This window comes from Manis pentadactyla, chromosome 1 (assembly GCF_030020395.1).
Source record: "Manis pentadactyla isolate mManPen7 chromosome 1, mManPen7.hap1, whole genome shotgun sequence".
In the NCBI taxonomy this organism is placed as follows: domain Eukaryota; kingdom Metazoa; phylum Chordata; class Mammalia; order Pholidota; family Manidae; genus Manis; species Manis pentadactyla.
Genome location: NC_080019.1, coordinates 198,780,394 through 198,794,889, shown reverse-complemented (window position 1 = coordinate 198,794,889; position 14,496 = coordinate 198,780,394). Strand labels below are relative to the sequence as shown.

Genomic DNA, 14,496 nt, shown 5'->3' with positions numbered 1-14,496 from the left:
ATTCTCCACAACAGAACCACACTGAGGGTTAAGTAAAGACCAAGCCAGAGTGACAGGCAGAGGGGTTGTGGCGTGGCCAGGTCCCACAGTAATCACCAAACTCTAGCAGCCAGCCACACAGGCTGGCAAGACCAGCATGGGCAGTGGCCAGGGAGCAGGGCAGGGCCTAGGCGCAGGCTGGGGCCCCAGTGGGGACCAGAGCTCCAGACCCAGTCTCAGCCCAGCTGACCCCATTCAGGACTCTGGACTTCTCTGCAAGCCCTGCCCTTCACTGCGCCCCGTCCCCACAGTTGGGCTCACAGCCCTCCCCCAAGGCCCCAAGCCCGGCTCCTACTGTCACGGGATGCCTGTCTCCAGGGACCAGGCTGGGTCCTGACCCCTGCCTGGCCATCCCTCCCCCACCGAGGGCTGAAGGCATGGGCTAGGGAGGGCACCCCCGACCCAGCAGGGGACAGTATAGGGAAGGGCACATCCAGTGGGCACACGGCTCTGAGTCATGGCAGGGGTGGGCAGAGAGCAGGCCTCCCCAGGAGCCTGGAGAAAGTAGGAGAAGGGAGGCAGGCCAGCCCCAGACTCGGGAATGCTCTGCCCCGTGGCCGGCAGTGGGCCGACTCTAACAGGTGGCTCCCAACAGCTGCTGTAGAGGGCCTGCATATCCAGCTGTCCATCCGCCATGCGCCCATCTGTCTACCCACCTGCCCAGCACGGGACAGCCCCTGGCCCTTGAACACACACAGGAAGGTCCTGGGGAGGGGAGTCCATGGAGGGCACAGGGGCACAGCCTGCAGGCATGTGGGTGGATGTGCCAGAGGTGACAGGCCCCACACTGTGCTGAGTAGACATGGTACCGGCTTGGCAGGGCCCCCATGTGTGCACACGATAGTCAGGGGGTGACCAGCTGGGAATGCCAGTCCTTGGGACACATCTGCTGCATCTGGCTGGTTTTCGGGCTGCAGGACCCATGCAGCACAGATAGGTAAACTGAGGCTCACAAGGGCCTGCCAGAGGAACCCAGGACCCCAGACTTCTAGTTACACCTGGGGGCAAAGAGTCTGTCCCAAAAGCTAGAGGAGGGGTGCAGCATGCTGCCAGGAGGGCATTCCAGGAAGAAGGGGCATGCAAGGAGGGCACACAGCTGGGCACACAGCCAGGCAGCTGGCAGGACCGTGGGACACATGTTGCCGGCAGCATGCGTGCGGGCTCCACACCCCTGCCCACAGCTGTCCACTTGAGGGCCACCCACCTGGGCACAGCCCATCCTGGGAAAGCTGGGCCTGCAGAGCCCACAGACTTCTGGCAGCACCTGCCCAGCTCCCCCTGCAGCTGGCCCTCACCTCTGTGCCCTGCAAACTTTCCCCCACAGACCTCCAGAGCCGTCCACGACTGACCATGTCTACCCTCCCTCCCACCATCCACCACAAAACCCTCAGGGCCCAAACCCAGCTCTTTCTCTTTGCCCTGGTGCCTCTGCTAAAAAAGGACTCTTCCCCTCACCCAGATGGTTTGAACCATCCAGGCTCCCTGGGCACACCTGCCAGGTGGCACCAGGCCCAGGTACCTACTCAGGTTCAGCCCTAACTTAGAGGGGCCCAGCCACCCCCACACAGCCTCTTCCCAGCCCTGCAGCCCTGCCTACTTCTCTACCAGAATTTTCCCCATCCCTCTGTGCACAGGGGATCTCCCTGGATTCTGAGCTAAGGCATAAGGGTTTCCACGCCCCTAGGGAAGGGCCAACTCCAGCAGCCTCTCAGGCCAGGGCCAGACCAGATGCTGACCATGGCCAGATACCGACCACTATCACAGGGCACCACCTGCCCCTCCACAGATGGGCCAAGGAGCAGGCTCACCCCTTCACCTTCCCCAACTGCCTGGCAAGCAGGCTCCAGTGCCCAGGACACACAGGCGAGGGTCCTTGGGAAAGACCATGCCCACGAGGCCAAGGGGAGGCAGCCAGTGACAGGTGGGCAGCCCTGGTCCTAGGGGCCAGAGCCCTAGGCTGGCCCAGCCAGCTGCCCCAGGCACCCACCACCTCCTGGCCCTCGCCAACTGCTGCAGCCCAGCCAGGTCAGCTGTCTGTCCAGCCCAGAGCCGACAAAGGGCCCATTCTCCAGGCAGAGGGCGGGTGGGGGTGCTGGGAGGATGTCTGGGCCATCCAGGCTGCTTGCCAAGGCCGGCACGCGCCCTAGCTGCCCGGAGGCAGGGGGCTGCCCAGCTTGGGCCTGACCGGGTTGAGGAAAGAGTTCCCAGCCCCGCCCATCCCTAGACGGCAGCCCCTCCACTCCCATCTGTGCAGCGTGGCTCAGACAGAGCCCATTCCCCATCTCCAGACCTGCTGTGGGGAGGACAGGAAGACAGGGCTGCGGAAGCAAGGGCAGCCAGCACTGAGCTGGGACCTCATGGGTGTCCCCTCTTGTAGTAGGTGTGGCTGTCAAACCTGTTCCCAGGCCCCCCAACAGCAAGGTGGTCCTGGGAGAGGCTGTGGGGGGGCCAGGAGCCTCTGCCGCCGTCTCTTCACAGGACCCTCAGGGGACACAGGGCTTTTCCTCCCCTCCTTCCCAGTTGGGGCCACACGGCTGAGGTCCTGGTAAGCCCAGCTCCTGGACCCCCTCACAGGCTGCTACATGACTTCTCCCTTCTCTGGCTGGAGGCAGGTTCCAGGCCCCTTCCTGGGACCATTCTCAGAAAGGAGGAATTTGATACTGGAAAAGCAATTAGCAATTTCCTTTTGGCAGTACTTGGGTAATTAAAACATGATTTGCAGGAGGGCCAATGGCTGTAATTGGGCCAGACACACCTGGTGAAGTTGGGGGGAGGGTCTCAGGAATCTCCTCTCTTCCAGCCTCCCACCCGCAACACACAGACAGAAAGCAAGGACCAAACAACACAAGTGGTGGTCCTCCCTGACCCTCAGTCTCCTCATCTGCAGAAGGAAAGCCAGTTCTCAGGGCTACGTGAGAATTCAGAAGTCACAGTTCCAAAAATGGAGGAGGGAAGCCTGCTTAAAAGCTGCCTGGAGATGGGGCCCCAAGAATGGACCTTGCCACATGGCAGAGTGCAGAGCTGCCTGACAGGAAACTGCCCTGCTGCTGTAGGGATCGCACACATGTCACTGACTGGGACTGTCCTCAGCTGGGATGTGGCCAGGGTGCCCACAGCAGCCTGAGATTTGACCAGCACCGGTCCTGCCAGGGATGCTGTGGCAGGCAGCAGTGACCACCTGGTCAGATATCCTTATCCAAACCCAAGAGCCATCTTCTGCCACCCCATCCCACCCATGACTCCAGGGCGCCCCACAGAGCCAGGCCCTCACAGACGCAGGTCACCCACCCACACCGACCAGCACGAGCAGACAGACACAAGCCCCTTCCACTTCCTCCAGGCCACCTCAGCTCTCCACCCTGACACAGGCCAGACCTCCGAAGCCTCTCCCACAATCCCGCAGGACATCTCCCTGCTACCACAGTGCTGACCACTGCAGGTGGTCCCAGTCATCCCCCACAGGTGGGGTAGGGGGTGCCTGAGGCCGGCCTGGTGCCTCTCCTCCCTCAGGACCCCCAGCTCCCAGCATGCGCCAGGGCACCTGTGAGCTTGGCCCTGCTGTTCCCTCCCCCGCACACATCCCAGCCTCCTAGGCTGTACCACCCCGCTGTGCCGCCAAGGGTGACCCCCGAGAGTATGCATCCTGGAGCACAGGACCCTGCCTACCGGGGCAGAGGGGAAGTGGGCCTTGCAGGCAGTAACCCTGGGACATCACGAGGCCACCCCCCAGCAGGCCAGCCCTAAGCCTGGGTGCACTCAGCCTGCACCTAAGAGTCACTCTTATCAGACATGCCCAGGTGTCCGTCCCATCAGCCAGACCCCACAGGGAGGGGGGCCTGGTGTGCAGGGCCTATGGCAGGACCCTCGGTGCATGCTGTGGGTGACTCCAAGGGGAAGCAGGGCAATGCTCATGTGCACTTGCTCTGTAACAAGGGGCTGGGGCCACACTAGACAGACCCACCCACAGGGTGAACGAGAGGTCCCTGTGTCCTGGTTCAGCCCCTGGTGGTCGGCCACACCCAGGAAAGCCAGAAAGAAGAGCATGGCACAGACATCCCCAGGGCACTGTGCATGCCATTCAAAGGCTCCAGGGACCATGGCCCTTGGTGGGCAGGACTGTGCACCCATGGGGTGCACAGACACATCAGCTGAGACACCGAGGAAGCACAGCAGGGACCCTCCAGTCCTCGGGAGGATGGGATGCCACCAAGACCTGGTAACTTGCCAGGAGCACAGCTGTGAGCTGGCCAAGCACCCTGCCGGGCATGGCCACACCTCCACCTGCTCCCACAAGCTGCAACAGAGGCAGGGCAACAACTCAGGACAGACAGCTAATGGGGACCAGCAGCACCCCCTCGGGCAGCGGCCCTGCATTCCCCAACTGGCACACGTGGCATCCCAGAGCAGAGGACACGGGGCACAGAACCAAGCAGGGCTGCCCACACAGCAGAGGGTCTCACAAGCAGAGCTGAGCAAAGGAAGAGGGCATGTGACCTGAGCCACACAATCCTCCAAAGCCCGCAGAACATCCCAAGGGATGGAGAGTTGCCATACAGGGATCCCTGGGGAAGGGGAATGGGGACTTCCAGGGCCCAGTGGGCCCAGTGTGTGCTTGTGGGACACCTCCTGGTTGGCAAACGTCATGCCGTGCACTTTCCTGTGGCAATGTCACACTTCAGAGTGGATGTCGGTCCTAGACCAGCCACACGCAGCAGGCCAGGGACTGCCATGCCACAGGCAGCCATATGCATATGCCTGGGGCTCACATTTCAGCACAGTTAGACACGTGCAGACACCAACGGTACAGGCTGCCCTCAGGGCCTCTGTAGGCCTCCGCCATACGAGTTGCTGGAAATCAGTGCCATGCCCTAGATAGAGATGCAGATCCACAGGGCTGCAGGTCGGGGGGACACACCCTATAGCCGAGGGGTTGGGGGGCCCAGGGCCCTGTCCTACCCAGCACCCCTGCCCCCAGCCCCACAGGGGACTTCCCCACCGCCTCCAGTACAGACCTGGGAGCAGGGGCCCCTGTTGGGTATACACCAAGCAGGCTTCTGGCCAAGACAAGGAAGCCCTGGCATGCGGACCCTGAGAAGAGGCCCACACTAGCCCCCCAGCTGCAGGAACTTGCCAGCTACCACTCTACCCGGGGCTCAGGAATGCCACTCAACTTTCAGAATCTCCAAATGCCAGAATCCTGCTTGGTGCAGAGATAGCACCAGCGGTGTAGGAAGAAGTTTCTAGAAACGTGAGGGCCTCTGGAAGGGAAGAGGTTTCCCTGCACCTGACGGCCCAGCCTAGCTTGGCACAGAGCAGGGGCTCGGCCCCCAGGGCAAAGCAGTGAGTCTGAGGGCAAGGGGTGTGGCACTCCAGGGGCCCAGACAGCCAGGGCCTGGCCCAGGTGCTGGGGAATGGAGTGCTGGGGCCACAGCCCTCAGGCTCCCTCCACAGGAGGGTCACCACACAGGAAGGAGAGGAGTGTCAGCCCATCACGGGCCTCCCAACAGCCCTCGGGAGGCATGGCCATGTAGGATGAAGGGAGGTACACTGAAGCCCTGGGAGGAGGGGTTTGCCAAGGAGGCCCCCAGCCCCCTGGCTCCCAGATGGCCCAGCTGGGCCCTGCCCTGAGGCCTAGCGCCCTGCAGGCCAGGTCCTCAGGCCACAAACTGGTGGCTCATGGCACAACCGGGTTAGCCCATAATGCTTTCTAAAAACTTGGATTAGTTGCCAGTGGTTAACAGTCAAGAGACCTTGTACAAAATACAGATTTCTAAGTTCTCTTGGAAAACCAGATGCTCAGGCAGACAGGCCCACGTTCCCAGCTGGCAGGGCCACCAAAGCAGGCCAGGCCGTGGGACAGCATGGTGCCCCCCTCGGGGCAGTTCCAGCGCAGGGCCCGCCCCAGAGTGCCCCGCGGCAGGGACTGTTCCCACCCTTGCTTCACAGAAGGGAGAGCACAGAAGGCTGCCGGGCCAGGAGGGGCAGGGCGGGCACCCGCTGAAGGCCCAGGGCCTGTCATCTGCCCAGCCACCACAGGGGCCTGGGCGGACGGAGGTCTCAAACCAGGGCTGCCCTTAAGAACTGCAGCCAGGGCCCAGGGGTCTCCAGGGGTCCCAGGGGAGATGGATGCAGTACATGCCAGGCTGGGGTTCTGGGGGAGGGGGTCCCCCAAGGGGATGTGCTGCCTCCGGGGGGAGGGCAGGTGGTGAGCAGGGTCTCTGGGGAAAGACGGAAGAGTCAGGGGTACCCCCAGCCAACCCTGAGCAGCTGAAGTTGGCAGATCTTAAATTAATTGGCTACAATTTTACACAACATTCAGTGGGACCTGGCCTGGGGCCAGCCAAGTCCCTAGAGCAACCCAGTCCCTTTTTAAAGCCCAAAAAGGCCCAGGCCTAGGGAAAATGGGGGCATGTCAGCACAGCAGGCCTGCCCCTGGGTGGGCGGTGGGCAGAAGTCCCCAGGGCCCAGGCTCCAGGTGGCAGGGAGGGGGCACAGTACTCAACTGGATCAGAGGGCTCTCCTGCCGTGGCCCTCCCTGCCCTGGCTACAGCCCCTGGACCACAGCCACCCCCACCCCTGGGCTGGGTCAGGACAACATGGAGGGGAGGACGCTGCTGCTGAGAAGCATGTGTGGCAGGGAGCAGGTGTCATTTGCAGGGTGTCAAGGCTGGAGGCCGAGTGTGGGGACGTGGGGGAGGTACAGAGCCAGGTGGGCAGGGTGGGACTGGAACCCTGTGTGAGGGATAGAGGAGGCACCACGTGGGTGGGACCTGGGGCTCAAGGGCACCACGGGCTCTAGAAAATGAGGAGGCAGATATGGCAGGAGAGCTGGGCCACCCATGGGAGCTGGAGCCAGGCCTGATCCCAGGGCAAGGGAGGGCCGGGCAGCTGCTGGCTGCTGACTGTGCAGGCTGGCAGCTCAGGGCAGCAGCAGGCAGCAGGGGCTCCGGGGAGATAGGATGCACTAGGCCCAGGCTTCCTGACAAGAGTCACTGAAGAAGGGGCCCCCATTTCCTTTCTTCCAGGAACCCACAGAAGAGGGGAGGGAGGCCGCAGTTATGAGACAGGACCCTGGCACATGCGTCCTCCACTGTGTGCCTCGGTTTCCCCACCTGCCAAATGGATGCCAGGGCTGTTGTGAGGATTCTGTGAGGTGCCACTGCATGTAAGTGCTCGCCGTGTGTCCCGGATGGACCAGGAGCACACCAACTCTGGGCCTGCTGGCGCGTCCTCTCGTCCTTCCTTGCAGTGCTTGGGGAAACCGAGGCTCGAGGAGGCTGGACAGTGGGCGAGGGGAGAGCTACAACACCAAAGCTCAGACATCTGCCCAAACTCGTGTGAACAGCGGGCCACGGGATGTGGGCCAGCGGATGCGGGAGGAAAGGATGCAGGAGGCAGGGCTAGAGGCAAGGTGGGACGCCCCACAGGGGGGCCTCACGGCAAACTAAGCTCTCATTCCCCACCTGCAGGCTGTGCCGCCAGGAGGCCGGTAGCCCTGGGCACCCCACATGCCCCAGAAAGAGCACGATCCACTCGTGGGCACAGCAGGGCACCCAGCCTGGATGTCCCCAACGGAGGGAAGAGCGGGTGACCAGGATGGGGCAGGAGAAAGAGAGGGACAGGGCAGGGGAGAAGGGGGGGCAGACAAGGAGGGGCCTGACTACGGTGTCCCCACATCCAACGCAGCCCCTTCTCAAGGATGGGCCCAAGCCCAACCCCAGGGTCTGTGCACTCGGCCTCAGGTTCCCCTCTGTGAGGCTGGAGCAGGGAAGGCGAGCAGGGCCAGTTAGCTCACAAAGCTCCCACCCAGACGGCAGCCCTAGGGCAAGGGAGTGAGGCTGAGGCCGGGGAGGCAGCTCAGGGAGGCAGGGCTGGTCTAACCTGCTCTCACAGGCTCACAGGGTGGCCTGTGGGTGCAGACAGCCCTCAGCCAGCAGCCTGCCAGCTGGTCAAAAGGGCTACTCCCAGCCCCAGGAGCCCCGCCTCCTGCTGGGTGACAGGCTCTGGGCCACCCTTCGGATGTCTTCAAGCAGGCCTGGCCCCCCCCACCCTGCCCCCGCTCCAGGGGATGTTCTGTGCAGACACTGGCCCATGGCAGGCACAACCCACCACACACACACCAGGGGCTCCACCAGCCCCTCTCCCCTGATCCCCCAGCCTGCTGGGCCCTCCCTGGGGTGAGAAGGGGTAGTGTACGCTCTTCTGAGACCCCACCTGTGGAAGGCCCTACACCCAGGTAGCAGGCAGTACCCCCAACACCAGGGCCAGGGAGGGTCAGCTGCAGGAGGGCGGCAGGGTGCCTAGCTGGGCAGGACTCATCCTCACCCCCGCTGTGAGCAGAGCCCCCAGCACCTCAAGGCCCCCCACCCTTCAGTCAGCAGCTGGGACCTCACTGTCCCAGGGCGACCCCAGCCCCGAGCCCACACGACTGGACTCATTTCCCAGGTGGGGATGTCCCTTCCAGAACTAACAGGTCCAGCAAGGAGCGGGACATGATTCCCAGGGCTCCGCCAGTGGCAGAGACAGGCAGCCCTCTCCCGAGCACCCAGCGCGTGGCCGAGTGCAGGCAAGGCCCTTGCCAGCCAGCCCCAGCCCCCACCCACAGGCTCGTGCTGGGCAGGGAGCTGTGTCAGCACCAGGCCTCAGGACAGCTGTCATTGCATCTACCAGGCTCCACCCCTGCACTGACTCTGGGGCTCCCGGGAGCCTCCCCGCTGCAGGTGCCCTGGTAGCTTCCTCCACAGCAGGCTGGCGCACCCGGGGCTGGTCCTCACACACCCACCAGCAGGGGCCTGAGTTACAGGGCGCCCACGCCCTTCCCAGCCAGCTCCATCCCAGCCTCACTCAGCCTGACCCTTGCTGCTATGAGAAGGAAGCCTACAGATGCCAGGCAGGCCCTGGGCCCCAGACCTGTACTCTCCCCCAGTGGGGACCATAGAAGGCCCAGAAGCTGGACCTGCATTGCTCTGGAGCCCCCATGCCACTCCCCCACAGCCGGTGGAGGTGGGGGCACTACCCTTGCCCTGCCCTTGGCCCTGCCGTCTCTGTGCAGGCAGGGGGACACGCGCCAGGGCAGAACGCTGCCTCAGCAGACACTGGATCCCAGGAGGGGAGGTGGCCCCCCACAGCACAGTCCTCCCAGGAGGTCACTGTACACCCTCAGAGAGCAAGGCCAGCATCTCTGGGCCCCAGGGGGGTGGCGGGGTGGCCAGGCCCCTCACAAGCCCCGATCTGCCCGCAGTCAGCCAGATGCCCAGCCAGGGCCTTCACACAGGCCACATGTGGAAGCAGACCCCTGAGAGGGGAAGGGAAGGGAAGCACAGAGGAGCGGGGTCCGGCCAAGGCACCCCTCACAGTCACAGAGCACCTCTTCACAGCCTGGATGATGCCGGCTCTGCCCCGCTACCGCCAACCGCCTGCCTCCCGGGGCCTGACCTTGCGGATGCGGCCGCTGCGCGTGCCGGCGAACACCACAGTGCGGCCCTGGTAGTCATAGGCAGCCACGGCAGTCAGGCCGTCGTCCTTGTCCACAAACAGGGGCAGGCCCTCAATGGTGACCGTGCCCCCCAGCGGCTGGTTGAAGTCCTGCCCGCAGAAGTCATCATCGATTTGCAGGGGCTGTGGGAAGTGAGAGGGTGAGACTAGGCCAGCCCTCTAACTAGGGTGCTGCTGGAGTGGGCAGGGGCCCACAGGTGGACCTTAGGGGCAAGCACAGGGCCACAGAGGGGCCACAGCACGGGCATAGCCCATACAGGTCTGGAAGATCAGAGCCCTGGACCCACTGGACCGATGGAGAAACCAAGACTGGCAGAGCTGCCCGAGGGCCTGGCACACATCCCAGGGCAGGCACAAGCCTCACCCACCCACCGTACCCAGACTCCACTCCCACCTCAGCATGGGGGACAGAGCGAGAAAGGACTCAGCCCGGGGAAAGGCCAGGAATGGGGGCAGCTGACAGGGGGCCAGGCCCACTGCACCCATGACAGCCGTGGGGGTCCTGCGGGGTGCAGGAAGGGCTTATTTAAGACAGGAGATAGGGGTCACATCTAAAAGGCAAAGGGAGGGGCCCCGAGAGGAGGTGGCTGAAGGTCCAGGAAGGAAGCCCTCGATGAGGGAGGTTCCAGAGACGGCTCGGGGCTTGTGGGAGGGCAGGCAGAGGAGGAGGGTTCCCAGTGGGACAAGGACAGGGCCGGCTCCCCAGGAAGGCTGGGGGTCTGAGGTGTGCAAGGAGAGAGGGCACTGATGCAGTCAAGCAGGCCAGGCTGGGGCTGGGCTGAGGGTCCTTAGGGCTTGGACCTGGCCAGGGGCCCACGAGGACAAGGGAATGGGGGACTAGGGACACTGGGAACAGAGCCTATGGGGATGGGGGCAGAGCCGACCGTGGGTACGGGAAACACAGAGCACACAGCATGACCTTGGCCCTCTGAGCCTCAGTTTCTCCACCTGCACAATGGAGATAAAATGCTTTCTTGTAAAGGCCAAGGGGCACATGGACAATGCATGGGCCTAGTGCACCAAGACCTCAGTGTGGAGGAGGCCTGCGCAGCAGGGCCTCCACCAGACCCAAGCAGCCCATGTGAGAGAAGGCTGAAGGGGCCCTGTCATCCCAGCCTGCCCAGAAGACAAACCAGTGTCACCCCCGGCAGTGAGAGGGTGAAACGGAGGCCACAGAGGGGCCAGGCTTTCTCTGGGCCACCCAGTGAGCCCCAGGCAGCAAGGGCAGAGGGGCTGAGGTCTGGCCCTGGAAGTCCTCGGTGACCCTGGACAGGGCCTTACCCACCCTAAGCCTGGAAGGTTCCTTGGAAAATCTATGGATCCCACTGCCTGGGGTATGGGTGAGATGCTCCCTGAAAAGCTGTAGGCCCCAGGCTGGCCCCACGAGGGCCTCGAGAACGGGCTGCCGCTGCAGCTGGGAGCACCGAGTGCCCGTGCGCTCAGAATGCCTGAATGTCAGGGCTGGGGCCATCAGCTCCCACTGCAGGTGAAGCCAGGGGGGCCCCCAGGGCAAGGCTAGTGGGGCCTCTTGACAGGGGAACATGGGGGGAGATGGTGTCTGGGGCCCACCAGACCCAGTCTGGTCGCAGCTCTGCCTCTTACTGGCTGTGTGACCCTGGGCAAGTCGCCTCACCTCTCTGGGCCTAGGTGGCCTTGTCCATAAAATGGAGAGAAGACTGGGCTGACAAACACCCGAATAGTGCCAGGCATGTGGTCAGCACTCTGCCCACCACCCACAGGGGCCTGTTGGTGGGCACAGTCCCATCAGCTCATCTTCTAAAGGGACAGGATAGCCACAGGCCCCAGAGCACTGCCCCCGCTCTGCGAGACGGGGCAGTGGTGGCACCTGACGTAGAGCAAGCACCAGGCACCATAGGGCAGGAGGCCGCGTCGATGCCTCGGGTGAGAGTGGGATGCACAGGCCCCAAAGGGGCCGGCGGGCGGGAGCAGCCCCGTGGCGGTACCCACTCACCGAGTTGATGCAGCCCAGCTCCTTGTTGAGCAGCCAGGGCAGCGAGAGCTTGCCCTCGCCGCGGTAGCAGGACTGGATGCGCTCCTTGATCTTCTCCTTGATGGCCCTGAGCGTGAACAGGCACAGAACCGACTCCTTGGGCGGCTTCACGCGGTTCTTCTGGCCCTGCGCAAACACGGTGAACAGCACGTCCTCGTCCTCAGCCAGGCCCAGCTGGCGGGCCAGGGCGCGGCCAGGCCGGCTCAGGTAGGCATCCTGCACCAGGCGGTACTCCACCCCCGCCTGCTCACAGCCGATGGGGAACTCCACGTAAGAGTAGAACTTGGGGTCATCCACACACAGCCGCACAATCTTGGAGGTGAAGAAGTGCTCACCGGCAGCGTCAGGCGAGGTCAGCTGCGTGTCCAGCTGCAGGGTGAGGTAGTAGACAAACTGCTCGCTGCGGAAGCTGTACACGTAGTAGATGTCAAAGGCTGGGAACTTGGACAGCGTGTCTGAGGGGATCTTGAGCTGCGAGGACACGAACTCGTCTTGGTACACAAAGCCAAACATGTCAGCGTCCTCCTCGTTGGCCATGAGCCGGCGGCTGGACAGCGTGGGGAAGTACTCCGACTTGCCATCGATGGGCGTGCCCACGAAGAGTTTGGCCTGGCCCTGGCCTGGAGGCCCGGCGATCAGCACGCCAGCCATGCTGCCCGCCTCGCGCACACTTGACAGGTAGTGCTCCTTGCGGTGGTGGGGCTCACCCAGCTTGAACAGGTCGTCGAGCCGCAGGAACTGGCAGATGCCCTGTGAAGCGCTGCCGCAGGCTAGCAGGCGGTTGGCGGCGTAGTCAAGCAGTAGCAGCTTGTTGACGTTGTCGGTGCTGCCCAGGCCGTGCGGGCAGGACTGCACGCTGGGGGGCGGGTAGCACTTCTCGTTGTCCTCCACGGGGCCTGTCACGTGGGCCCGCAGCAGTGTCAGGCTCCCCGACAGCTTGTAGATGCGGTTCACTGCTCCCACGTACACCTCACCTGTCTGCTCATGTACCACCAGGTGGGTGAGGCCCCAGTCACTGGCCACGAAGGTGCGAAAGGCGGGCTGTGGCCCCCTGGCCACCCCGGGTGCAGCCCCCAGCAGCAGCATCAGGAGGAGCACACGTGGGCTCAGACGTGGCAGTGGCATGGCGGGCCGAGGCCGCGGGCTGTGCTGCTCTGGTCCTGTAGGGGCATGCATCATGGGGCCAGGAGCCTGAGCCCTGTGGGAGAACAGGCGCAAGAGGGTGCGTGGGTGACCACAGGAGGACATGGACACACACACCGTCTCACGAGCTTTGCGTGTGCACCAGGGGTCACCAAGACCAAGCCCCTGACCGCCACAAGAAGCAAGGGACACCCGGCTGGTGACCAGAAGTGCTCCATCAATGTCTGCACCTGCCATCCCCAGGCGGAGAGAAATGGACCCCGGAACAGGGAGGTGGGTGACAAGGGCCCAGGGTCTAGATGGGGAGCCCAGCTGACAGCCCAACCCGGAGACCATCACCTCCTGACACAGCCTCCCCACATGGAGCAAGAACCCCCAGCTCTGAGCTCACATGGTAAGTGACCCCCTCTCTGCCAAGGTTCTAGGGACATGTAATGTCCTGCAAGCCCTGGACAGCAGGCAGCACTCCCAAGGTAGGCAGGACACAGGCAGCAGTTCTTGGCATAGGTGGGAAGCAGTCTGGGTCACCTCGGCCCTGGGACCACTCCCTGGCTGACCCTGGTCCAGCCCCTTGCCAGATCTCAAGCTCTGTACTCCCAGGAATGATCCAGAAGCCAAGCTGTGTACACCTCCCACCCACCATCTGCACCTCCAGCCAACTGATGCCCCCTCCCACTCTCTTCCTGCACCCTCACCCCAACTCCAAGGAAGAATCCTTCACAGGAATAGGATGGGGGACCCCCAAACACTGCCCCTGGACTGTGTCCTCTACCCCTGACCTCCAGCACCTTCACTGCACCCATCCCCACTCTGACCTGCCCAGAGGCTCAGCTCCACTCCCACGACAGCTCTCACCTGCACTTCCTGGGTCAGCTCACTACCCAAGTCCACCAGCTTCCCCTGTGAAACTGCCCACCCCTCTCCCGCCTAGGCGACCACAGCACTTGGCCCCTCACCCATGTCCACAGAGAGCCCAGTCTCCACACGGTGGCCTGGGCCACTATTCTGAACTGTACATGAGTTCACCAGCTCCCCAGTCCAGCAGGGGCCCCCACTTCCCTCTGGAAAAGTCTCATTCCCCCAGGCCTTGCAGCAGGCAATCAGGCTCTCCAGGCTCTGGGTTAATTCCAGACTGTTGCTCTGTAGCCATGTGGCCCTGATGGGGGTCACCACTCCTTCCCAGGCTCAGTTTCCCCATCTGTAAAATGGGGATGACAGATTTTCTCTCTCATGGATAGAAGAGGAAAGTTGGGGCACACCAGCGAGGTGCTGTCAGCAGGCGCACCCTCTCAGTGCTAGCAGGGACCCCACCCTGGCCTCTCACCTGCTCCTGGCTGGAGAAAGACCACAGCGGTGCTAACCCCTGGCTGCAGGCAGACCCCAGCTGGGGCTGCACACACCCTCTGTTCCCAGAAAATGTCCCTCAAATAGCCAGAAGCCCCATTTTACAGGTGGAGAAGCTGAGGTCCTATATCCAGGCTGGGAGCTAGCTCCGTGACAGCAGGCTGCTGGATGGAGCCCACAGCACAGGGCTCCCCTGCCCTCCCCAAGGCGGTGGGCTTGCTGTCCCTCCAGTGGGACGCTCTTCCCTCCCTGGCTGCCACACCCCAGCTGAGGACAGCAGCTGCCCCTCTCAACCAGACACCCCATGTCCACATGTGGTACCGGATCTGCTCCTGGTTTTGTTTCTTCTTGTTCTCAGATGCTCTGCCCACTAGAACAGCGGCTGCAATTCGCTACTGCACCCAAGCCAAAGCCAGGACCCAGCATTTGTGAATGAATGAATGGGTCCTGGGCAGAGCAGGCCC

At 63.2% G+C, this 14,496-nt stretch overlaps 1 protein-coding gene across 1 annotated transcript in view; it reads right to left on the bottom strand.

Annotated features, from left to right (window-relative positions):
- The window catches only part of PLXNA1 (plexin A1), a 47,689-nt gene that overhangs the window by 29,679 nt on the left and 3,514 nt on the right, over positions 1-14,496 (bottom strand). The window contains exons 2-3 of the mRNA XM_036911592.2: positions 11,507-12,743; positions 9,475-9,657 (exon numbers count right to left, since the gene is read on the bottom strand). Coding sequence (XP_036767487.2) covers positions 9,475-9,657; positions 11,507-12,724 — 1,401 coding nt within the window. The 5' untranslated portion in view covers positions 12,725-12,743. The remainder of the gene's footprint in view (positions 1-9,474; positions 9,658-11,506; positions 12,744-14,496) is intronic.